The sequence below is a fragment of the Aplidium turbinatum genome, chromosome 9 (genome assembly GCF_918807975.1).
Source record: "Aplidium turbinatum chromosome 9, kaAplTurb1.1, whole genome shotgun sequence".
In the NCBI taxonomy this organism is placed as follows: Eukaryota; Metazoa; Chordata; class Ascidiacea; order Aplousobranchia; family Polyclinidae; genus Aplidium; species Aplidium turbinatum.
Genome location: NC_137480.1, coordinates 2,031,036 through 2,057,853, shown reverse-complemented (window position 1 = coordinate 2,057,853; position 26,818 = coordinate 2,031,036). Strand labels below are relative to the sequence as shown.

Here is a 26,818-nt window from a genome sequence, read left to right as displayed (position 1 = left end):
TTATCTTTGAAGTCAAACGTTATTTTTTTTTGGCCAGAAACATAATTACTGCCTTGCTGACGTTGTCGCTTTTACGCGTATTTTTAGTGCTTCAAACAATAAGGACCCAGTCAGCAATCCAGTCCTTTTACATTGATTCAACATTTGTAAACGTTAAATTTATGTAGATTTGCTGACTGTGGGTTATTTCACATTTCCTTTGTTTACGCATGTTCCTCAATTCGCTGTTGCATTATTTCGACGCTGGCTGACTAAAAATGTATTTTCAAATTGATTGACACAATCTTCAATAAAAAGTGAGCTTCGAACTTAGCTTTGTTGATGTAAATGCTGTATTTTTTGTGGATGTAATTTATGAGTCATGTTTATAAACACCCGTAAGCGAAATGACTTATGATGTGGCCTGCATGATATTTGTGATGCGACTTGACACAAATCCACAATTTCAAAAGCACCTAATTTGAATTTAGAAATTTCAGATTATTTCAACAACTTGTTCAATTGTCTTCTCTCTACTAAAAATATTCATACTACAAACTCAATTGTAGACCTAAAATACACAAACGAAGATGTAAACAGCTATTCAAGCAGGCTAAGGTGTTACTTATGAGAAATTTGGTTCCATAAAACGAGAAGCTAGCCATGAGTTTCGGAATGCATTAGTTTAGGATAAAAATGTAAGACAACAAACGCAGTTTTGTTTTTTTTCAAATTCGTGTAACAATATTACTCTGATTGTAACTATTTTAGAATCAGCGAGTAGCTTACAATAAGATTTGCTCGCAAGTCGTAAATTCTAATCAATGCAATGATTCGGCACACCGCACACACACTTCGTGCGTTCGATCGAGCTCTTTGTTATTTAGAAGTTTGCATGAAATCGGATTAGCACGGTTAATTGAAGGCGGCAAGTTAAATCAAAATTGTCGTTTTTGGGTACCTTTGCAAAAATTGAAATATCAAGTTTAACATATAAAATTTTAAAATAATGAGTTTTCAAACTTATAGACAAATGATTTGCTTTCACACCAGTGCAACTTCTGTTGAAATAGCATCAGCGGATAACTCGTAACAGCTGATTGAATTTGATCCAAAAACGGCCCCCCCTTGAGCAGTTAACTTCCCAAAAAACGTTGAAAAGCAAAGGGTTAAACCTGGTGATCTCAAAATTCTACATGAGCCACTTGTTGACAGAGAGAAAATTATTTTCCCACCTCTGCATATAAAGCTTGGCCTAATGAAGCAATTCGTTAAAGCATTGTCAACTGAAAGCAACTGTTTCAATTACCTCGTTTTGGCTTTTCCAGGCCTGTCAATACAAAAAATTAAGGCTGGTGTGGTGTATTTGATTGTCCACAAATTCGGCAACTCATCAAAGATGAACGTTTCTTGGTTCAATGTCAGAATTGGAAGAAAATGCGTGGTTACCGTTGAAAAACTTTGTCAAGGGATTTCTTGGGAATACACGGGCAAAGAATTACATCGAAATTGTTCAGAAGCTATTGAAAAGCTACAAAGAACTCGGCTGCAACATGAGCATCAAGATGCATTTTTTGCATAGCCATCTTGCTAATTTCCCGGAAAACCTTGATGCGGTCAGCGATGAGCAAGGAAAAAGATTCCACCAAGATCTGAAGGTGATGGAGGAAAGATATCAGGGAAGAAGGGACTTACATATGCTGGCTGACTATTGCTGGAGCGAGACTGCCCATAGCTTGAACATGCCAAGAAAAGCTACAAGCGTAAATTTTTGCCCTAAAACTCGCACTTTATTTGTCCTGCAGAAGCAATATCCATTTGAAAGAACATAATATAGCTGTACAAATGTTTATTTGAAAACCATGGAGTTACTTTCGGTTGCTTGTAGTTCTTAAAACGTTTTATACAATACACACAGATGTCTTAAATGTTGTACGTTTTGTGGGTTATGAGACAAAGTGGTGGGTGCCTAGCTCAAAAACTTGACGTGATAGAGAAAAACTGATGTCATTTTTGGATTCAGCGTCCAAAAGTTAGTAAAAAACAATTGTTAGATCGAAGTCAACAAAAATTGTGTTCCCTTGTGTTATCTGTAAGCTAGTGGCATCATTAAAGTTATAGCCTAGTCAGAGGAAGAATTCTGAAAAATCTAAAGAAAGCTGTCCTATCATCTTGCAAAGAAAATTGACTTCCAGAGGGTAATCAAGGCGTGGTGCAGTCAAACCCAATGCTTTACATTACCCTTTTGCAATTAAAGCTCTAAAGACGTTTCTTAAATGCATCAAGTTGGAACCAACAAGAGAGAGAGATAGAGAGAGATATTGTTTTATTTGCCTTTCTAATACGACTCGATATAAAGAAACACAATTACATACAAATCAAAATATGGCAATAGAAAGGTCTGGCAGCACCGAACAACCTTGCGGTTAACCAGTCAAGGTGCTGCCTGTCATCAGTCATCTTACATTGCAGCATCAGACATTATAACTGTATCAATAAAACATAATGATGGATGGAACAGTAGCTTCGAAATCGAATTGAATATCTAAGGTTTTGTAGAATATTGAATCAAGACCAGCTGGGAAAACATGAGCATATAATGAATCATATCGTTTAAGAACACAAACACGAGGTTACATGAGATAAAATAATTTAACTGAACGATTTTAACGATTTAATAAGAACTTAGCAAGGTAATTTTATAAAGTTTTTTAAACAAAGCAAGGTGTTTGCTTTTAATACATTCATCCAATTCACTCCACAATTTAGTACCCCGATGTGTCAGAAGATTGTGTGCCACGGATTTGTTTATTTGTGGAAGAAAATACTTCATTTTATTTAGTTGTCGAGTGTTGTGCGAGTGAATATTATCAAGTTTTATAAAACGATCTTGCAATACAGGCGGTAGATTATTATTGGAAACTTTATGCATAAATTTTGCAATTTCGAGTTTGTAAATATCTTCACGTTGTAAAATATTCAAAGATTTGTATAAGCTAGTGACGTGACTGGATTTTGTACTTCTAGTGATTGCGCGAATAATATTATTGTGTCTTACGTCAACTTCCTTGATTAGTGTTTTACCTGCAGTACCCCATATAGTAATACCGTATTGAACACGACTATATACTAGACTATAATATAACATAAGCAATGTTTCCTCTAACACATAGTTACGAAGGCGATAAAAAATTCCGGAATATCGAGCCAACTGCAGCGACAAATGTTTAATGTGTGACGACCAGGTTAGATTTTCATCGACATGGATTCCCAGGTACTTAACTGTTTTCATTCTTTCAATCACTGTTTGGTTTATACACAGCCTGAAATTAGTTTCAACAGTACGCTTAGGTACTTTGTTTATTAAAATGTAGCTTGTTTTAGAGTAGTTTAAAGAGAGTTTGTTTCTTCGTAGCCAAGCATCAATTTTTTGTAGTTCAGTATTGGTTTCTGTTTGTAAAGATTCCAAGTCTTCACCACGTAAAGCTAGATATGTGTCATCCGCAAAAAGCACGGTAGAAAATTTAGACATTAAAGGAAGATCGTTAATATACATTAGGAAGAGAAGGGGTCCCAATGTTGAACCCTGAGGGACTCCACAAAGGATTTTTTGCAAGCTTGAAGCAGAATTAGACACTTTAGTATATTGGTATCGATTAGTAAGATAACTTTTCATCAGCTCAAGAGCAGTGCCACGTATTCCGTAGCAATGTTGAAGTTTATTTGTCAGTATGTTGTGGTCAACTGTATCAAATGCCTTTGACAAGTCAAGGAATATGCAACAGGTATAGAAATTTTTGTTCACATTGTTTAACAGATCGTCATACAGCGTGCTTATTGCCATTGCAGTGGATGTATTTTGACGGAATCCAAATTGTTGAGCACTCAAAAGGTGGAATTTTTCTAGATATGTGTAAATTCTAGTGTGAAGAAGCTTTTCAAATATTTTACTAAATGGAGATAGCAGTGATATTGGTCGATAGTTGGTGGAATTATGAGGATCACCTTTTTTATAAACCGGAATAACCTCAGCAATTTTTAAGGCATCAGGGAACACTCCAGTAGTGACGCACAAATTAAATAGTTTACTTAGGAAGAAAGAGATCAGATCGGAAGATCAAGAGCTTGATCGGAAGCTGAGTCAACGCTAAAGTAGCCTACAACTAGCAGTTTTAAATTTGTGACTGCTTTGCATTATGTGGATTACGGTCCTAAACAAGATTCACTGATGAATTTAATGAAATTAAAGGAAGATGTAATCTAAGTAAGAGAAAGCTGAGAAGAGTAGGCTACTACTCGCAAGTAATAATAATGTTATGGTTTTATTTATTGTCGCTCTACAACAACTAAGGTCTTTTAGCGACAGGGCTCATTTTTAATTTATATCAGGCTTACGATGTTATCACATTATTACCCGACTCATTCTCACTGCGCTATGCAGGATAGAACACAATCGGTACCGTTTTTAAAGTCTTCGGTTTGACCCGACCTGGAATCGATCTCAGATCTACCAGCACCAGAGCCGAAGGCGAAACCACTCGGCCACTGAGCTGGTGTACTCGCAAGTTAAAGTTGCAGTGGCAATAAATTTAAAAGAAAATGATTTTCTTTTCCTGAGGACAGAACGCTTTTGGAACTCCACTTAACTAGCTGAATCATTCGAAGGAAATGCATTCTGCCGTAGGCTACATTGCAAAGGATTCGATAGTTGTTGGAATTGACAAATGTATCAACAAACTCAAACATATCGTCGATGAGTTTGAAGTTCCATGAAAATTTCATCGTATGTCTGTTGTGCAGTTGCAGGCATGTGGGACAAATTTAAACCATTTGTAGGCTACAAAAATGACATTTTTCAAGACATTTTGGATGAGTTGGTACTTTTGACAGAAAGCCACACAGCAAACTTCAGCTGCAAACCAGAACGAGCCACCCCATAACCTCTACACAAGGAATCGTTGATTGCAACTTTCGAAAGGTTTTTCCAAATAGTTTTGTTATGATTTTTTTGCGTTCCGGTAGCTACCTCCAACGGTTGCGCTTCGAGAACGTGGTTTTAGCAATTTGTAATTTGTTTGCGCTCCAGTAGGCCTGTGACTCAAAACCGATTGAAAAGCCTAACTATACATGTTGTGCATCAATTCAGACGCCGCAAACTTTTATCATTTGATGCTGTGATCCGTAACTTTGCATTGCAAAAAGTCCAAAAAGGGTTGAATTAAATCAGGGATGTCCAAAGTCTGGCCCGCGGGCCAACTCCGGCCCTTCGAGACGTTTTTGTATGACCCGCGCCTGTTGGTGTACAATGTGTTAATTTTGGCCTGCAGACACACAAAAATCATATAAATTCAACTTGCAGTTTTCAGAAAAATTATTGTGGCTGTTGGCCTGCGAACACTTATTATCAAATCTGGCTCGCCTGGGAAAAAGCTTGGACACTCCTGAATTAAATGCTTGGTTGAACTATTTTCGTTGCCTGTAGGCCTATTGTGTGTTTACAAAGCTTTCTAGACAAAATAGTTAGCCTCAATGGCGTTTTTGCTGCAAGTGCAATCCAGTGATTATTATGATTTTTACATTGAACGAAGCTCTTTTCATGCTGAGAAAAGTAGGCTAATTTCAGCTTATCACGAACACGCAACGCAATATTTGCTAAAGAATATTATGGGGCCCATTTTTTGTATTGTTTCCCGACCAGCGCTGACTTCTCTCGGAGGCCCTGCTCACAATTATGCTACTTTATTCACTTAGGCCTGCTTCCGTAAAAAAGGAAACTCATTGAATTGCATCAACTCACTTGCAGTAGAATGCTCCTGCTATGTCGACACATTCTTGATTTTCTTTACAAAGTGACACAGACGTGTTGCACTCATTGATGTTTTCACAGTAACCTTGATTTAAGGTGTAACCTTCTTTACACAAACACATGTATGATCCATCCGTATCTATGCATTCAGAATCTGGAACTCCATCGCACACGCTGAAGTTTAAACACTCGTTTACATTGATACATGTGAATCCATCACCGTTGTATCCTTGTGGACACACACAAGTATAGTATCCGTCTTCATTCGTACACCCGGATATGTCGAAGCAAGAGTGCGTTTCTGATGCGCATTCATCCACGTCATCACAGCTTGTTGATCCGTCGCCCGTGTAACCAGGTAAACAACTGCACTCAAATGAACCGTTGCGATTGCGACACGCTCCATTGGACGCTGAACAGGTGTTGTTTCCGATAGCACATTCATCAATATCTAAAACAAAATAATAATGATGATAATTATTCACTATCAGTGTTAAATTTATCTCTATACTTATGTCTATTGATCTGTGTAGGCTACCTCTATATTTTAATGGAATGACCTGCAACTACATATCGCTGACCTTAACCCTTTGCTTTTCAACGTTTTTTTGGAAGTTAACTGCTCAAGGGGGGGCCGTTTTTGGATCAAATTCAATCAGCTGTTACGAGTTATCCGCTGATGCTATTTCAACAGAAGTTGCACTGGTGTGAAAACAAATCATTTGTCTATAAGTTTGAAAACTCATTATTTTAAAATTTTATATGTTAAACTTGATATTTCAATTTTTGCAAAGGTACCCAAAAACGACAATTTTGATTTAACTTGCCGCTATTTAATTACCGTGCTAATCCGATTTCATGCAAACTTCTAAATAACAAAGAGCTCGATCGAACGCACGAAGTGTGTGTGCGGTGTGCCGAATCATTGCATTGATTAGAATTTACGACTTGCGAGCAAATCTTATTGTAAGCTACTCACTGATTCTAAAATAGTTACAATCAGAGTAATATTGTTACACGAATTTGAAAAAACAAAACTGCGTTTGTTGTCTTACATTTTTATCCTAAACTAATGCATTCCGAAACTCATGGCTAGCTTCTAGTTTTATGGAACCAAATTTCTCATAAGTAACACCTTAGCCTGCTTGAATAGCTGTTTACATCTTCGTTTGTGTATTTTAGGTCTACAATTGAGTTTGTAGAATGAATATTTTTAGTAGAAAGAAGACAATTGAACAAGTTGTTGAAATAATCTGAAATTTCTAAGTTCAAATTAGGTGCTTTTGAAATTGTAGATTTGTGTCAAGTCGCAACACAAATATCATGCAGGCCACATCATAAGTCATTTCGCTTACGGGTGTTTATAAACATGACTCATAAATTACATCCACAAAAAATACAGCATTTACATCAACAAAGCTAAGTTCGAAGCTCACTTTTTATTGAAGATTGTGTCAATCAATTTGAAAATACATTTTTAGTCAGCCAGCGTCGAAATAATGCAACAGCGAATTGAGGAACATGCGTAAACAAAGGAAATGTGAAATAACCCACAGTCAGCAAATCTACATAAATTTAACGTTTACAAATGTTGAATCAATGTAAAAGAACTGGATTGCTGACTGGGTCCTTATTGTTTGAAGCACTAAAAATACGCGTAAAAGTGACAACGTCAGCAAGGCAGTGATTATGTTTCTGGCCAAAAAAAAACATTTTACTGAGATACAATAAACATAATCATTTTGTGCCAGATTGTGAGAAGACTTCCTAGATTCTTTCCAACCATTTGCATGATTGCAAATTATTTTCTATAACTTTACATTGCTAAAAAATGTCTTCTTTGTTAAAACAACGTGGCTACAATTCTATAAAAAATTCTTAGGCCTACTACATTGAAGTAATGAAATTTTTTTTGTGATTTTGCTGATGACGTTTTACAATATCCGAGAAGTAAAAAATAATAATGATGAATTATTTTACAAAACCGTGGTTTGCAAGTGCTTCACAAAAAATTGTTGGGGGAAAATTTACTATTAGACGTAAAACGTTTGTAAAAGAAAATTGTCGGTTTACGTATTTATAATGTTTATTGCGCTGTTATCGAATTATAAACTGCCTGTAGGCTATTGTCTACCTTTGTGGTTGCCGGCCAGCTTAGAGCAGCATGCAAACTAAGCGTTTATGGTATTTGCATCGTGTTATGATTCTCGAAAATTTCCCACAAGGTCTTTATTTTTATCGTGATATTTTGTGCCTCTTCTGTCCTAAACTTGAAGTTATTGTGCAGCACTATCCACATCGGTTTTTAGACTCAGTCTTCATTGAAAATCTTTTGTGTGGTGCATCATTTCAAGTAGTGTCTTCCCCTAAACTGTTACACAAATCGCCTTGAACCAGGTTGATTATTATGTATCATGTGTGGAATTATTACTGTAGATGTCTGACTAAATTCATGCCAAAGTCGAGCAAATTCTGCTTTCGGGATCCTTGCCGTTATTTACTGTATTTTTTGTTGATAAGTTTAGGCAGCATTTTTCCAAGATAAATGAAGACATCGGTATTGTTCGTCACTTAGATTTAGTTTTCTCAGCATTATTTATTCATTCTTTGATCCACTAGTTTGTCCCACTTTTGGTATAATCGGATCGTTTATAAATGGCGGGTCTTCACAATAGCCGGCCTCTTATACATTGGCGCAACGTATTCAGATGTTGAATCAATGATGAAGAAAGCTGATTTGTTGTTTGTCTTATGTGACGCCTAAATTTATGCCTCGTCTACAGTACAAAATATTTTGTAATGTACATTGTGTACATTGTACATTTTGTTTGTAGGCCTACATTACAAAATATTTTGTAATGTAGATGAGGCATTATCATCTTTATTTTGCGCTCTTTGGAACAAAACACAGTGCACTGTGAAACAAAAATACAGGACATAACAACAAGTAGGCGACATAAAGCAGTGAAGGGACGCCATCGAGTTAGCTGCTACGTGTAAAGGGAGCCTATCTCATAATTTTGAGTGTATCTCACAATTACTGTTTGCAAAAACGCTATTTCTCCGGCTTCTCCCAAAAGCATTTGCAGTGATACATTTCCTCAATTGCAAGTTTTGTCAATGAGAGCATTTCCATAGAACGTTTATTTCGAAACCAGGTTTTCGTGTCTTTATCCAAGAGAAGATTTCTTATTGTAACGTTTTTTATTCGTCAATGAATATTATCTGCTTGAAACAACTGTTTTGAATAGTTTGTGGCCTCCATAGCCTACTATTTTGATCGTGGATTGCTATTCTTCTTTGTAGAGCTGATAACGCAAAAAAGCTTGCTATTATTGTTTCTAATTAACAGCTTTGCGATCACTGGCTTTTCTTTGTAGCATAAGAAATAACGCGCTTTGTATTATTGAGGTCAAACCAAACAAAAGAAAGCAAGAGGATGCTTCTCTCTGCTCGCGCATATCGATACACGAAGCAATTATGAGCTTATGGCTTGTCATCGCAATGTAATCCATTTCACGCTTTGCTGGAAGTTAGCTAGAAATAGCAAAATTTCACCAAAATCTTGAATTTACAAGAAAACTACACAACTTTTAGCATCAAATTTAATATCATCAGATCCGCCTGGCAATTTTAGGAAAAGTCAAGAAAAACCAAGTGCATGGCGTTACTGTGCTTCAAATAATTAAAGGAAATATGAGGGGGGGGCCAAATCTGGCCTCCCTTTGAGGAGCAAAGTGTTAAACTTTAGGTTAAGCCATGGCCGTATGGGACTAAAATATTCGTGACCCGACAGTTTATCGAAAGACAATTTATCGAACGACAGTTCATCGAACGACAGTTTATCGAAAGACAGTTTATCGAACGACAATTCATCGAAACGACAGTTTATCGAAACGACAGTTCATCGAAACGACAGTTCATCGAACGACAGTTTATCGAAACGACAGTTCATCGAACGACAATTCATCGAAGGGGCTAGGGGCTAGAGGCTAGAGGCTAGAGGCTAGGAGTTAGGAGCTAGGGGCTAGAGGTTAAGAGTTAAGGTTAGAATTAGGGGTTAGTGGTTGGGAGTTGGAGTTTAAGGGTTAGGGGTAGGGGTTAAGGGTAGGGTTAGGGGTTGGGGGTTAAGGGGTAGGGTTAAGGCTAGGGGTTAGGGTTAGGGGTTAGTGGTTAGGAGTTAGGAGTTAGTGGTTAGGAGTTAGGGGTTGGGGTTAAGGGTTAGGGGTAGGGTTACGGTTAGGGGTTAGTGGTTAGGGGTTGGGGGTTGGGGGTTGGGGGTTAGGGTTAGGTTTTAGGGGTTAGGTTTTCGATTAACTGTTGTTCCAGGCCCCTAGCCAGCAGGGAGCCAGGGAGGCCTCGCCCCCCTTAAAAACAAATCCGCCCCCCCCTGGCAAAATCCAAACATTCAAGAGCAACAGCTACATTTATAATGATTTTGCCCATTTAAATTTTTTCGGCCCCCCTTAAAAAAAGTTGGCCCCCCTTGCTCTGCGGTCTGGCTACGGCCCTGTGTCGTTCGAATAATTGTCGTTCGATAAACTGTCGTTCGATAAACTGTCGTTTCGATAAACTGTCGTTTCGATAAACTGTCGTTCGATGAATTGTCGTTCGATAAACTGTCGTTTCGATAAACTGTCGTTCGATAAACTGTCGTTCGATGAGCTGTCGTTCGATAAACTGTCGTAGTACCAAAATATTTTGGGGAGGGCAGAACAAAAAATACCCAAGTCTGCGTGATTTTATTGAAATTGCCCAAATATACGGATCGAAATCGCTAGAATTCTATTTGAATAAGTTCCATCTGATGATCTTATTGGGGTGAAACAGGTTGTTTCGGTTATTAGTGAACTAGTAACTAATCTTGATATCCAAATCGCTATGTGTGGCTTAAGAGAATGAGTACCTAAACGAACATATTGACTTGGAAGGTTTCATAGAAGGATTAATCAGATTCAGGCAATTTCATATTTTGTTGGTGCCCAAATTCAGCTTCATAAAAGGATCAAGGAGGCAGTTGACAGTTTTTTTATGTAACATAGTTTGCTCTGTAGCGCACCCAGCATGGTGCTAAGGGAGCTCAAGTCTCCACTAAACCCGCCACCAAAAATGAAGTGTTTGTAACTTGTATGTAACAACTTTTTAATGACCTATATAAACAAATGTTTGCCAGATGTGAAACGATTTAAACTGCAACGTCTTTGTCCAACAAGATGGATTGCCTGACATGATGCGGTAATGATAGTGATGGAGTTATTTTATACCGTAGTCCCCGCACTTCATGAAATATCGCCATGGAGTGATAGAGAGTCCTCTTCTGGTGCTGAATTACTACTGTGAAGAATATCTAAACCGGACTTTGTATTTTCTCTCCTGATATCGAACGAAATATTTTCGTTCAGTTTGCCACTTAGTAAGCAATTACAAAGTAAACAATTGGATATGGCAAGTGCAATTACACACGTGAAAGCTCTTGAGAAAGTTTTAAATGACGTGGGGCTGGATGCTGTCAAAAAGTTCAACGCAATTCACACGAAAGGTGCAAAAATTATTTCTGATTTGTTTCAAGACAGCGTTGCACTGAGAAGATTTGCTGAACATCAAATTCATCGGAACAATGTTGTAGCAGAAACGCATGAAGATTATTAACGAATATCTATATTCATTCCATTCATCGACGATTTCATCTCCCAACTATCCCTTTTTTAAAGCATGGCAACAACAGCCTACTTTCCACTGGACGTCAGTTGACAAACCTAGATTGGCAACTTTTCTCAAAATTGTGTGAATTTTACTGCGAAGCTTTGGAGTTGATTTCTGATTCTTTGTTGCAAAATGAATTGACGCTTTGGAACAAACCGCTTCGCAGTAGGCTAGTGCTAATGACGTGCCTCCACCGACATCGGCAATTGAAGCAATATGGCAATGAGATTCGGACATCTACTGTAATATTTACAAATCGTTAAAAATATTTGTAACCTTGCCAATTATCACTTGTGCAAGAGAACGCTCGTTTTCAACACTGAAGAGGGTCAAACGCTATCTGCGAAGTAGCATGGGAAAAGAAAGGCTAAATGGATTGGCAATGTTGAACATTCATTGGGAAATTTCAATTTCACCAACAGAAATTGTGAATAAACTTCAGAAACATCACAAACGGGTTGACATAAAATTGTAGCTCGTTGGCTGTTGAATTTTGCTTTCATTCTGATTTCTGGGTGTATGTTACAACCTGTTTCTTTTCGTCTGTTTAAGAACTTTCTTGGATTTTGCGTTTTTACATTTAATTTAATGTTTGCACAAGGCATTGTATAAATGTATAATATAATGATGGGGGATAAAAAGTTTTGGTTTATTTCATTAGAAATTTAGGAAAGTGAAAACGTGCAGTTTAGCAAAGTAATGTATATTGGCCCTTATTAGGAGCTTTTAAAAAGAGTGTATTTTCATTGTTAAAATCAAGTATTTTTCCAAAGGAGCTTGAACGCTCCGCTGGAACCCTGGCACAGGTATCGGCAACCGGTGGGTTGTAGGCCGTGAGTGCCTTTAAATATTAATGAAAGGGATGGGCATTGGCCTATTGTCACTGTCACTATTGTCGCAAACCACTCGGCGGACATTCTGAGTTAGCCCCGCCTATTTTTTTTCTGGGTGCGTTACTGAGTTTGCTCAAATATTTGTACAATTTTGTCCAACAGGGGACCTCTGACTTGTACGGCTATGGGTTCAGAGCATTCTATGATGCCGTAATTGGCCAAACTTCTATTTCTATTTTGTGATCTGTTCTCACTTTTTATCCACCCTTGTATGTTGGAGAGCCAAAAATATACTTATTACATATCAAACATGGTTTCAAAGTAGGCTAGGCCCTACTGCTTTTTAAAAGCTAAAACATTCTTTGCATCACCAGCGCATTCCTTTCCAGCGTTGCCAGGATTCAAATCAACGAATCCACTTCTGCATAAGCAAAAGAACGACCCATTGGTGTTGATGCAATCAGCAAATTCTGAGCAGTTCCCTCTTGTGGAAAATTCGCATTCATTGTAATCTGGAAAATATAGAGCAGTTGACTTTTAGTAATAAGTTGTTAAGTGTTGTGTTGCTTGATGAGCCGCGTTATTTCGATTCGGTGGTCAACGTTAATTGATTACAGACAAACCACCGGTTTTGTCGAAATCAGCTGTAACGTTAGAATCATTAGAGAATACGCCTGGGCACGAATATACATGTAAGTGTTTATTGCACTGTCAATAACATAGTCGACTACATGCTCAATGCTCATTAAGTCTAAAAGTATTTTCAGTCAGTGGTAATCCAGGAGCCATCTTTTAAAGATCATGGTTTTAAGGATAGAAGATTAGACTAGATGCAACAAAGTATCACCTGCAATGGAGATATCGATATCGGTTTCGTTGCTGATTCGGTCGATTATTATTTTCAAAAGCGCGAAACATTCGTCGGTGTCACAATTTGCTATTGTCAGTCGGAGTCGGCTGAGATCATCTATGACAAAACACAACGACATCACAGTTACATTTATTGTATACAATTCTAATATAGTGGATATTGGATACAAATAACAATTGTATGGTTAATGACAATTAATGATGATTGAAGACAATTGATGACATGGCCGAAGATAAACATAGAAACTAACTGCCATGTCTACCCAAACACTTAAGATCTTCAACCACCAGGCGTTAATCTGGAAGGTTTCCTACGGAACCATGATGCGGATTTGAGGCATTGGCAACAAGGGGGATTTAAACTTAAGCCGGGGACATGGTCGACAAACCAAGGCAACTCCCAAGCAAGTAGGTTAGCAATTGAAAGCTTATCTATTAAGATACGAAGACGCAATGTCAAAAGTTGCTTTTAAAACCTCACTTTTATAAACAATGTAGTTGAATGAGTTTCGCTTTTAGCAGCATGATCGTTGCTTACTTCACAGTGTAGATTCAAACAATCTGTTATAGCCTGATGCTGCGAGTTCTTTTTGGCAATATCAAATTACACTAGCTTTCGGAACACAGTTCCCTAGTCATGTGCTATGACGAATGGTTGGTTAACGAATGAATGGTTTATACGAATGAATGGTTTAGGTTTATACGAATGGTTTACGTTTTTAGGTTTACGGTTGGTTTACGGTTTAGGTTTATACGATGGTTTATAGTTTATACGAATGAATGGAATGAAGTAGGTTAACGACGAATGGTTTATAAACAATGTTTCACACGAGTAAAAACATAATTGTATACTGTGTTTGGTGTAAAGCGATGTGGGCATGTGGCATGCCTGATGTGAGGTGTAGTTCAAATAGCTTCAATTCCACAAGTTAAACCTCGACTTCAAACGCCAGGTGTTCGCATTTGGAGTTTGTTACAGAATCGTAACTGGAAACAGTTCGTGAATCTGATGTGGACGCATACAAGGCTTGGCTAGTTGCTGATGCGTGACGCCTTCTCTTGGTCGGCTACATCAGTGAATTCTCGTCAAGCGGATCGTCACGCGATGGTATCAACGAAAGAATGAACATTTCTTGAATGTTGAATAACATCTGTTTAAAGTTTCTGATATTTTTAACCCAAGCATGATTTAGATTGCGTGGGCATTCTGACCTTCAGCATTAAACGAGCCATGGCCATTGCCCAACAACGAAAAGTGCAGACCTAATGGAGTAATGAAAAAATCTTAAAATAACTACTCGATTCCAGGCATGCGCTGTCAAGCACAATGAACACTTCAGAGCTCAAAACGGGACTAATTTTATAACTAAAAGTTTTCTTCTTATTCCACAGATTACGTTGTGTGTAAACTTTTGACTAAATTTGAAACAAACCGTGAAATCATCTTTATTTGATAACAGTGAGGCATTATTACCAATTCCTTTACTGATTTTTTACTTTTGAAAGATGACATCACCACATTGGGTGAGCATACCTTGAACGAGGGATGGAAATGTGCGTCTTTATTGTATGTTCCTTATCCAGTAAGAGTCTCTTCCTCAATATTAAGTTCTGGGCTTAAGTTAAGTCTTGAAGTAAATTATTTGAATTTTCAGTGAAAGTAAAATATGTTGCTTTGCACGTTTCTTCTTTTCCGAAGCAGCGAAAAGCAAGGGTACTCCAATATAATGATTTCATTAAATTTTGCATAAGATTTGGCTACAATGGCACTTTATTGAATTATGTTCCAACAGTGCATTCTAAAATCCTAGTTCAACGGTAGAAATGTTCAAATGTGACTGGAAATCCAGCATTCATTGTTGAAAACTTGAAAAAGTTCAAATTCTTAAGTCGGTGCAAATGGTTAGTGCGAATTCTATACACTAATCGTGGATGTGAATGCTACGTATGAATATCATGGGTGATCGTTTTGAATTGTTTCGAGCGTTAGAGTAGTCCAACGCTGTTGGATCCATAAACAACGTGACGACAGGAATTGGTCTGCAGTACGTCGATTGTGTTTCACTTTGCTTAGAAAGAGCAATTTTACTGTGAATTAAAACAAAACGATGAGACGATTATTACGAGTGTTTATATTACAAGCGTTTCGGACTATATTGCGGCTCGCTTAGATTTTTGTGAAAAATTTTATTTCATGAAATAGCTTCTGTGGAAAGTTTGTCTTGTTGTACCATAAGCACACAAAGCAGAGTAACTCAATCAGATTTAACATATTCACGTTTATTTTAAACACTCACAGAAAAGAACATTAAAATAAATTTTATTTCGAAATCACTTATGCTATGTGCATATGTAGCATATGTAGCGGACGTGGCGTGCCGTATGTACGCCCGCTCATATATAGCCGTCGGCACGACGACAACACCCCTGGGCACGATGGTGACGTGGGGTGACACAGACTTCAATGCAACATGTTCTTATTTACTTTGAGTCTAGATATGAAGGTGAAAGACACCACAGCAAACCTAATGTCAAAAGGAATATTGAATAGAAAACGAGTAGAAGTCGACCAATCCAATGTTTAAATTAATCCATGATCTCTTAATTCCAACCGGCCAATAAATGAGATCACCAATTCACAACACCAGAACTAAAGGCTGACAATCCCGGAACCAGAAATTAGTCGTACCAACAACACTCTACTGCACTATACTACTGAAGTCATACACCACGGTTGCAGCTGCTAGTTTGCTCAGGGGTGCCGGAACGATTTTTGACTGGGGAAGCAGAATTATGAAAAATGGGTAGTTTTGTTGCTGAAAGATCAATTTTTTTATGTTTAAAGATAAGATATAGCGATAATACTCATCCATCAGCTCATCATCGAGTAATGATACAAGTGTCCGGTATATAAAGATTAAAGAACAATGGCAAGGAAGAGCATCATGCTATGTTACTATAATGATGTAGCCTAACCTATAGGCTACTAACTGTAAAGCAGAATTTTGTGTCGTGAATATTATTTTGAGACAGAAATGAAAGATTATATTTAGGCTAAAAGCGAGTAGCTGAAATTGCTATATCGTACTGCAAAATTTGCAGTAGCTTACATGACCTTAAATAGAAACCATTGCTCCCCTCCGCTTCCGGCGCCCCTGAGTTTGATTGAATGTGCGTCGCTAAGAGCGTTTCAATCACAATACACAGATTGCAAGGTGGTAGATGCACACGCGAAAAGGGCGCAGAACTACGTATATAACGCAATATGAGAAGGCGATCAAGCACCGTGTGGAATTTCATCCTAGAGGTTATGCGGGGATGCAAGAATGCTGCGAGAACCACAAAGAAGAACTATGAGCCCGCGGGATTATACAGATTCCAGAATTTTGAAGCGAAGCAAGAATGAGTGACATCAGAATATGTGGAGTGTAGAGCTACAGCTAAATAATGTCTCGTCAGGAATAACATTAATACTTTACCTACTTCTTATGAACACAGTAGTATCAGAGAACACAGAACGCAGTAAAAACACAGCAGCCTAGTTAAAAATTAAATTTATCAAAAAGTGAAACACAAACAGTACAGTGATCAATACTTTTGACTTGCTTAACACTCAACATCATACATGAATTCAAAGAAGGTGACTGCGTTAAACGTTAAACAGATCACATGAGGAATTTTTATACAAATAAGCAAAGTATAAAAACTAATTAATAAAAATACGCAGAGCACGAGGACGAGACGCAAACATACAATTGTCTGATAAAAGGTGGAGGATAATTTCGTTTTATTTGCAGGACTTTCAACATCTTAGTTTACCACTCAGACGTGCCTTTAGACATGATTTCAAATTTATTGATGGAAACGTTGTTTATACAAACTGCGCATGAGAAATGTGGTAGGCACTTTAACATTACCCACTGGTCGAAGAGGTACGCAATCATGCGTGACATGTTCATTCGCGATTCAGCTGATTTCAGTCATGTGACTCGTGACGTGATATTCTGATCGAAAAATTTTAATACTAAGAAATTTAACTGAATGCTTCACCACAACCACCGTTGCCTAATGGTTAGGGCAGAGGAGTATAGTAATTTCGATTTCGTGGGTTCGATTCCCACCCTCTGCTAATACTATTTTTTCTTCTGCAACTGAACTGAGTGCAAGAAGGATCTTAATGGTAGCCACTTTAACAAGTCGAAATTGTTACTAAAACACAAATATTGATTGAACATGTCACGCATGATTGCGTACCTCTTCGACCAGTGGGTAATGTTAAAGTGCCTACCGAGAAATGTGGTCTTTATGTGTACATAGTACAAGTCAAATTTAGGTGTTTCCCAGCTTTTCTCGATGAATGTTTTGTTGACCTACCGATGTATGTCAGGCTTGCATCACGCAAACAATTGAATTTATTAACAACATTAGAGCATAGACTGCAGTGGTTCCCAACCTTTTTGCTGTCACGGACCCCTTTAGACAAATTATTAATTCTGCGGACCCCTACCTAAATTTTGCCTGAAACTCAATTAACATACTATTGACTATTGCAAAGAAATTTATTTTCACACGAGTCAGTTCAATCACAGTACTATTGACTATTGTAATAATTATGCTACTCAACTACTGTACGGTGTCATATTGCATTGCCGCTGTGACTCCTGCCGCAAATATTAGGTTAAACAGTTGCTCAAATAAGAAAATGAATGGATTGTTCAAGAAATGTCAGCAGTATTTGAATATTAAGGTGACCCATAGTGCCATGCCGAAACTTTTTCAACGTAAGCAAATTTAATGAGAGGGTTGTTGTTGCTTTTCCTGAACTAAACGACTGAACTGCGGTTGAGTTTTTGACAATGCAACACGCATGTCATCTTCAACGTCCAAGCGATTTCGATGTTGTTTTTATTGTAACAAGAGCTGAGAATCCAGCCTCACAAAGATTAAGTGGTTAACTGGTTATGAATGGTAACAAAACAATAACCGCTTGCTTTGCCAAGAATGGGTAGGTTTGCAGTTGTGAGCACCGAAATTCTTCCACAGTTTTTGAATGAAACTCAATGCGTAATAACTCTTTTGATCTCAAATCAATTAGGTCATCTTTACTGAGATCGTCATCGCTAATATTGTTCAAGTCAAAAAGAAAAGGATTTCGAATCCATGTTTCAAGTTCGTTCGGCAGGTGTTCTAAATTAAAATAACGTCGAAATGAGATTTGCAGGGTTTCCAAGTGTGCGCAAAATTTTTCTCTCATAGAGATCAAAAGAGTACATTCTCTTTGAGTTTCATCCATTAAGATAAGATCTTCTAACATTGGAAAGTTAGCGTAATTGCCTGCTTCCAATCTGCGTTTCCAAACCGGCAACTTGGCTAAGTAAAAATGCTTTCAGCTTTTCAGCTGCATCAATTATTGTCACACCTGGTCCTTGAATGCCACGATTAACATTGTTAATATGACCGAAAATATCGGCTAAGTAGGCAATGCCGTATACAAAACTTTTACTCTCGAACGATTTTGAGAGGGGACTTTCTTTTGCTTTTAAAAGAGTTGATACCTCATTTTTTAGCTTCTGCAGTCGTTTTAAAACTTTTCTAGTTAACCAACGTAGACTACCTCAGAATGATACAAAAGTAGGCTACTCCGTAATCTGACCCTACTTCTTGACAGAGCGCTTTAAAAGTACGGTGGTTTGCAGCTCTGCTTTTGATGAAAGTAACGACTTTCACGCAATTCGTCAGAATTTCTTTGACTTGCTAGTGAAGTTTTTGCTGCTAAGGCGTAGGCTACCTGTTCAAGAAGCAATGGGTAACAACCACGCGAGGAGCTTCGTTTTTTTACTAAAGCAGCAAATCCGGATTTGATCCCGAGCATAGCTGGTGCTCCATCCGTGCATATAGAACAAAGTTTTTTTTTCCAAAATTCATCAAGGTAATCACGGACCCCCAAATGCTTTCTCACGGACCCCCAAGGGGTCCGCGAACCCCAGGTTGGGAACCATTGGCATAGAGCAAAGGGGGTGGGAAATTTTGGCTGGAAATATCTAGCCCACTTTGAACGTTTTGTACACAGGACAAATGTCACAACAGAACTTCTTGTTAACGATTTTAGCTAGATTTTTTGAGAACTTTACTGAATCTTTTCCCAAAAATGATACATCAAAAAAAGTTGTTTAAATAATCTTCTTCGGGTATATCGTTGAGTATGTCGTTTTGTATAGAAAAAAATTTTCAATGATTTATTGAAAAAATATGAAGGGCATTCACTTAGATATAACAAACATTTTAACTCATTGATTTCATTCTGGAAAAGCAAGTTTGTCAAACAACCCGAAGGAGTACGAAATAAAAGACATAAAATTAATTCTGATTCCCACTTATTTGGGCAAAGAGCGTTATAAGTAAGCCAGTGTTGGTGGTGTTTCTTGAGACCCGTGCTACAAACGAATCACGTTTTATCTCTACTTCAGCATCTATAGGGCAATGGTGTTATCCGATTTTTCAAAACAGTAAATTTGATGTTTGATGTTGCGAATTTAAAAGGCATAGTTAACTTAGGTTTAAATATACTTTTCTTATATGATTTTTAACTAGGCCTATTGTATTTTGTTCATCAAATGTAGATAAAATTACTATATAATTGTTATTCCTAACAAGGACACTACGTGTGTTCGAAATCGTTCGAGATAAAATTTGTTTTCATGTAGTTGTCCTCTTTCTGTTAGTTTAAAAATAAACGTGAATATGTTAAATCTGGTTGCGTTACCGGCTTTGTGTGGTTGGGTACAACCTGATTTCAATCAAACATCTCAAACGCATATGGAAGTGTGCGCTTCAACATCATATCGAAACAGTAAAACATTCTGACATAATAGGTTTTGTACAAAAAATATTAGTAGCCGACTTCGTGCTATGTTGCTGTTAGAATAAATAAATGATAAGTACTCACTCTCGGCTGGAGCTTGACCTTTGGTTGAGCTCCATATCAAAATATAGAAGGTGAAGCAATATCTCCACCACATTTCTGTAATTCACAGTCTACGTTGTTTTTGAATAATTATATCTATCGCACGCTAATAATTTTGATGTCAAATACGTCCCTACCACTTCAGGGATCACACGTAGACTGACCGAGCCATGTCAAAGCTAGAAGACAGGAGAAGCGCCATGATTGTTACGCAACCTGCGTCTTGTTTCTTTTTAGCCGTTTTTCGTTAAAGAAACCTCTCAAGCGTTCCTTGCCTCGTTCCGCTCAAGACTTTTGAAAAGCTCTTCACTGTTAACGTCACAAAGCAAAAAGAGATAGCGGAAAATAGAACAATGTGAAATAAATAGACAAGCAGAAGAGCTGCGTGACTGTAGCAGGTTAATTTCTACCAGAAATGGAAAAGAATCAAAAAAATTAGCATTTTGTGTTTCTTCTTTGAATAAAATTGGAGGCACAATACAAAGTCACAAGAAAACCTTCCCCATTCTTTCTTGTTTCATGTTTTCTTTCACAACACACATCACCAGGTTGTTGTTTCTAGATCTGTTGTAACCAAGTAAACTTCTTATGAAATAACATTTTTGTTCAGCAAAGAGTGGACCAGTAGATATGTATACACATGGTGTATCAAGTCATTATGTCTTTTTGCAACATTTTACATCTCACTGGCTAGGGAAGATATCAAAACCCAATTTTAATTTACTCAATGTTATTTATCTTGAGTTTGTAAATAAAAAAATGAACTATTTAGTCTAAGAAACAAATGTTTTACTAAACCCTTCACAATGCTCAATTATGAGACCCCTTGTGACATGGCAGATACCGAAAGGATTCTTAGACAATTTCTTACCATGCACATCAGGGCTATGGCGACCTGCGAGCAAGACTAACAGTTGTTAGGGTCAGTTCCCCATTGATGTTTAAACGCATACCAATCTTTCACATAGTTTCAGATAAATACGTCACACATGTCATTAAGCGTGGTTATTCCGGAGGTGATTGCGTAGGCACGATGTCATCTGGCACATCCGATTCATCTGTCATGCAGTTGTGCAGTTATTATATTGTCCTCTTCTTCAGTTAAACGTTTTCTAACTCAGCTTTGCAACACCGCAATGAACACTATTGACCATTCAAACCTTCCTTTAATATGGCACAAGAATATCTCACATGATCAAACGTCAAATGAGATATTCAGTTATTCCCATACTGACCGATTGTGAAAATGTTTGAGCCTGGTATCAACAAGAGGTCCGATTCCCCATTAAATATATAAAGAATATAATAGCATTCCACAGAATGAGATGTTTTCGTAGTTACCAGCCCGCCTGGAAACATTTCTGGTCCTAATAATGATCCCAGGCCGTGTTAAAAGTACCCTCTTGGACCCTCTGTCAACCATTATATTGCTTGTACAATTTAGAACCATGACAAAAGCAGGTCATCCGGACTGACAAAAAGAAAAATTGTCCTTGAAGTGCGCTGCTCAAACTTGAGCTTCCACCCTGAGAGCGTAGAGCAGTAGCAAAATTAGTCTCACCCATTTGATTATCCAATACCTCACTTTGTTTTGGGGTATTGGATAAATCTCCTCTAGTGACGCGTGTCGCAGTCCATAGAACTACTTGATTGACCAACCAAACATTAATATTGTGCGGAGGTTGTTATGGTTGGATGTCTGCAACCAAACACAACAGATACCAATCTGTGCAAGCATCCACCCAGTTTGAGCTGGATGGAAAAGGAAGCCTCAATTCCTAAATACACAGGGTCTACTGAAATAAGGAGTTTAAGGACCAACTGCTCTATGCATATATTTATATACCTGAAAAGTCCCACCGCGATTGACGTCACCACTTCTTTTTGTGCAACTGAGTTCCAACTGCCAAAACTCACTCATCCAAATCACTGGCTTTAAACCTTTATGTAGTCACAGACACCTTGCAAAAATGTCAAGCTTGCGAATCCTTTGCAAGTAAGATTAATTTTATGTTTTTATTTATGGACGCTCTACAACAGCTAAAGTCTTTTAGCGACAGGGCCAATTTTTTAATTTCACTACGAGGTCATCACATGATTATCCGACTTATCCTCACTGCGTTATGCAAGAAAGAACACAATCGGTGCTCGTCGTCGTGTGAGCGTCTGGGGCCGAGAGTCTATCCTATTACCACCCCAGATTCACGATGTTCCCGGACTACACTGGAAGGCTACTAGAGAGCAGCCAGCCAGGTCTAATCGGTGCTGTTGTTAAAGTCTTCGGTATGACCCGACCTGGAATAGACCTCAGCAGATCTACCAACACCAGAGGCGAAAGCGAAACCGCTCGGCCACTGAATTGGTATTTTTGCAACTGTCTTACATGAAATACTTGCGTTTAAATAAAATAATGCAATCTACTTGATTTAATTTAAAATTTGCTAAAAGATGAAATGAAATATTCAAGAACCATCAGAAATGAAATTTCAAATACAAGTAAACTTCCTGTACATTGTAGGCCAGAGGTGTGTATCTGCAAAGCCAAATGCGGCCGCAAAGTAAAAACATGTGACCCGAAGCAAAGTAAAGGTTTCTGGTCCGCATCACGAATACTCTGAATCGAAACACATCAGTTTAGTAAATTGTTTAAGTGCGCTACTGTAATGCTATTTTTAGATGGTCTTAACTGTGCCTGTCAAGACTTGTTTTACTTCATCGAAGCGCGTTTTCTAAGCAAGGACCGCATGCTCAGCCAATTTTGTGAACTGAGGATAGAAGTGACGTCCTGTTTGAAAATCAAAGCGAAATCAGTTCATGAAATGGAAAGCGAAGGTTGTGTTGTGTGACATAGTTTTGTTGACTGATGTAGCTACACACCTGAATGACTTCAACACAAGGCTGCAGCAAATTGGGCAGTGCGCAAATGACATGATTGTATTGGCACGTAAAAAAGTTTCATAACAAGTTCTTGTAGGGATAATCGATGAGAAAAACAAGTTTGGCTCGCGCTGTAACCCAGATACGCCTATTTGGCTCTCTCTCTCTCTCTCTGTAGGTATCATTGCTGATCCAGCCCTCGACGTACAATGATGTTCCAGTTTGATCGATCTCGTGCGTCTTGTCAAATTTTAGTAGGGTTTTCGATGTGTGGTTGAAAATTATGCAAAAATTTGAATCTTTGAGCTCCTCTTGACCGTTTTCCTAGTATTTTCCACTTAAAGATAAATCTTCAAGTTCGCCTTTCCTTATGATGTGACCCAAGAACTTCAGCTGCCGCATTTCTAAAGATCTCATTATCTGCTGCTCCTGGCCCATCTGTTGGAGAACTGCTCTGTTGGTTTGAAAAGCTGTCCATGGAATTTTAAGAAATCTTCGGTAAAACCACATTTCTGCAGCTTCAAGCTTTTTTCGGGTTTTTGCCCTTAGTGTCCAGGTTTCACATCCGTACATCAAAATTGACAAATATTTGGCTAGGCTGTATGAAAGGTTGCACACAGGCCCGGATTAAGGTCAAACGGGACCCCCTGTGCTAATGAATTTTATGGGGGTCTTTACCAGCTTACGTGGAGCGTAATGGAAGTAAGCTGGTTTCGCTTGCAGAGGAAACCGAGCCTTGCTTAGGTAAGTTAGATAACTTTGAAATAGCACGTGATCGATGATTAAATAAGCATGTGCAAATTAAGTCAACAATGTTTACGTTATAATGGATGCAAAATCACACACACTAAATCAACGAAACCGTGCAAAGGAAAACATTGTAGCAAGGGACCACTGTTAGTACTGCACACTACACTGCAAATTGCAATGAAAGGTTATTCTGAATTTCTATTCTAAACTGCTCTTCCATTCACTACTAACTACCAATAGGATTTAGAAAACTAACATGAAATTCAGTCGAACGACTTTTTTCTGGCTTTCTTTGCTGCAAAGTCTGTAAGGATAGCAGCAAAATTGAGAAGTCGCAGTTTATCACACTCTATGCTGAGAAGGCTCAGATTAGCCAACCGCTCTTGTTTCATTGTAGACCGAAGTACGTTTTTGATTCTTTTCAGGTTAGAGAATGATCTTTCTCCAGAACAGTTAGTGACCATCATACAAAGAAACAATCTAAGAATTGTTTCTACATTAGGGAAAGCAGCTTCAACTTTGTCATTCTTTATTATCTGGTACATGTTTTCATGACTAAAACTTGCTTTATTTCCATAAGCCTTTTTAAGATACAGGTAGAAATTCAAAAGTTCATCAACAAGACAGAGATCAACATCAGTAGGAAATTCTTTCGCTAAATTCATGACACTCTGTAAAATCTGTTCCTTTGATGCATGAAGATCAATTAAAAACGAGAAATTCTTAGCAACTCTTTTGTAAATTATTGTTATTTGTTATTCAAAATTTGTTATTCTATTTTATTTATTTCATTTTTAGGAAAAGTGGGGCCCTCTGTCTGCGGGGCCCCTGTGCTTTAGCACACCCTAGCACAATGGTTAATCCAGGCCTGGACAGTAGGGTGTACCATTTTGCAAAAAGTTTTTAGAAATTAGTGCGGCCATGTATCACGGGTTTCCACTTTTGTTAAAAAGTATTTTGGTAGAGTTTCAGAATTTTCCGCCAAAACTGTGATTCTGCCGCCATTTTGAAAAAATAGCGACCAGATAAGATACCATGAAGATCTACAGCCTTAAACTTTCGCAATGTGATCATGTAATATGTCGATTACGGGGTTTTTGGGGTCACGGAACACGAATCTGAAGTCAAAAACGCTTTACGGCAACAATTTTGTAAAGTGAATTTTGACATATAGATGTGACCACACTGTTTTGGACTGCAGATTTACATGAAAAGAGCATCTTATTGTCATTTTAACCTTGAAATGCATGTATTGTATGCAAAAAATTTTCTAGTCGGTGTGATTATATCAATCAATATGAGGGAAAAATAAACATGTACTTTCTCGTGTACTTCAGATCCAAAAAATATCTACTAACTAGTCTACAGTAGCCTGTAGCATATATTTAGGGGGGACTGGGGATAAGTGGGACAAAATTTTAAGGGTTCAGAAAAACGCAAATTACGATTTTTGCTTCGCGAGATTTTATTACTAGCGCTTGTATTTTGTGGAGTTTGATGCCCTTCATCTATTATGGGCTGCATGAAATCATAGGTTTAAAGAAAAATGAATGGTTTGAATTTGAAAGCAGTGAGTCAAATGGGTATATTTGGGACACGTGCAGGATAATTGAGACACAGTGTTAGGAGAAGTGGGACACCTTGGGGTAAAATGGGCAGTAAAAAAAATGCACACAAATTTTGCTGTTGAAGCTTGTCTTTTAGTTTTATTACAATAATAACAAACTCAAATAACGAAAATGATGTTAACAGTCAGCACTCAGCACACTATAGAAATGCAATGTTTTAAACATGTTTGTGAAAAAATGTCTTTGATCTTTTAGCGAATATCAAGATCTCCAAACTTGACGGCAAATATTATGCTGTCCTTGGTATGAAGTAGCCTATTGTTCCTTTCTAAGATGACTTTGAAAGAATGGAGAAATATAATAATACCAAGTGGAGAAACAGTGTGGGAGTCAAGGACTTGCGGATGAACAAATTTGTTGTTGAATTTACTAGTTTTCCTTAAAAAGTTAACCATCACCTCTTCTTCTTCACTAGATGTTTCCTCAACTTGAGCCACTGAGCCACATAGAATACAGGATTGAGAGCCTTCTCAATTTTAAATTCTTTAAGATCATATGACCCCACTTGCAAGGCATTCGGATCCACACCTCCTAAATAAATGGGATCTAAAGATTCATCTTCACATTCCTCAATCTCGTCATCTTCGCTATCCGCCATGATCATCACAACGTCTTCATCACCTGAGCTTTCATCACCAGCGAAGTGTTTCTTCTTTTGCAGACGTTTAGGCTAAGCGACACTGCAAAGTTAGACTTTTTCCAGTGTCTTTTCTCAAGATCTAACCCTACGATGAAAACTACCACTACTATCGGGGAGAACTGGGACAGCCTGTCCCAGTTCTCCCGCATGATGTTTTTACGCCATTTTATAGTTCTACCATTTTTCTTGCAAAAAGATGACTTCTTTACTACCATCAATGCAAGCTGATACCTGAAGCAACACAGCCAATTCACTAAAACAAATATACCTTTTTAATTCGAGCACTATTACAAAATAATGATAAGCCTAAAAATTAACTTTTTCCACTCAAAAACTACTTACAGCGACTGAAGTTGAATAGCTGCTACAACAATGGTCACAAGTGAAAGGAAACTGATGTTTACGTGAACACGTGATCGTTAGCATGACTGGATGTAAAACGCAGGAAATATTGCAGGTGTCCCAGTTGTAACACGTCCCAATTATACCCACTCTCCCCTACTTAGTTGCTAACTTATACCTACTTACTAACTAATGGGCAGCAACAGAGTACCCCACGGCAGACCAAAAGGTTCGAAAAACAGAAGTAAACTCTCCCAACTGAGCAAATGCCTTACTTCTACACGACGAAGATCATCATTAGCTACAGTGACTCGAAGAGTAGCTAGTGATCCTACCCAAGTTACAGATTCAGATCTGTTATGCCACTGAATGAGACGGCCGGTGAAGCATACCGGTCATTGGCACAAACACTAAAAAGAAAGTACT

The 26,818-nt window shown here is 37.9% G+C and overlaps 1 protein-coding gene across 4 annotated transcripts in view; it reads right to left on the bottom strand.

Moving 5' to 3' along the window:
• LOC145777545 (uncharacterized) overlaps positions 1 to 20,293 on the bottom strand; it is a 128,674-nt gene extending 108,381 nt beyond the window's left edge. For 3 of the 4 annotated variants that reach the window (XR_014290329.1, XM_082588952.1, XM_082588953.1), the window contains exons 1-4: positions 20,138 to 20,292; positions 13,169 to 13,288; positions 12,693 to 12,833; positions 5,777 to 6,236 (exon numbers count right to left, since the gene is read on the bottom strand). Coding sequence is in view for 3 of the 4 variants with exons in the window: in XM_082588952.1 (XP_082445078.1) it covers positions 5,777 to 6,236; positions 12,693 to 12,833; positions 13,169 to 13,288; positions 20,138 to 20,210 (794 nt within the window). In the remaining variant the exon portion in view is untranslated. Of the gene's footprint in view, positions 1 to 5,776; positions 6,237 to 12,692; positions 12,834 to 13,168; positions 13,289 to 20,137 lie in introns of all 4 variants that reach the window. The other variant, XM_082588951.1, reaches the window with a different exon arrangement.
• Positions 20,294 to 26,818: the final 6,525 nt, after the last annotated feature.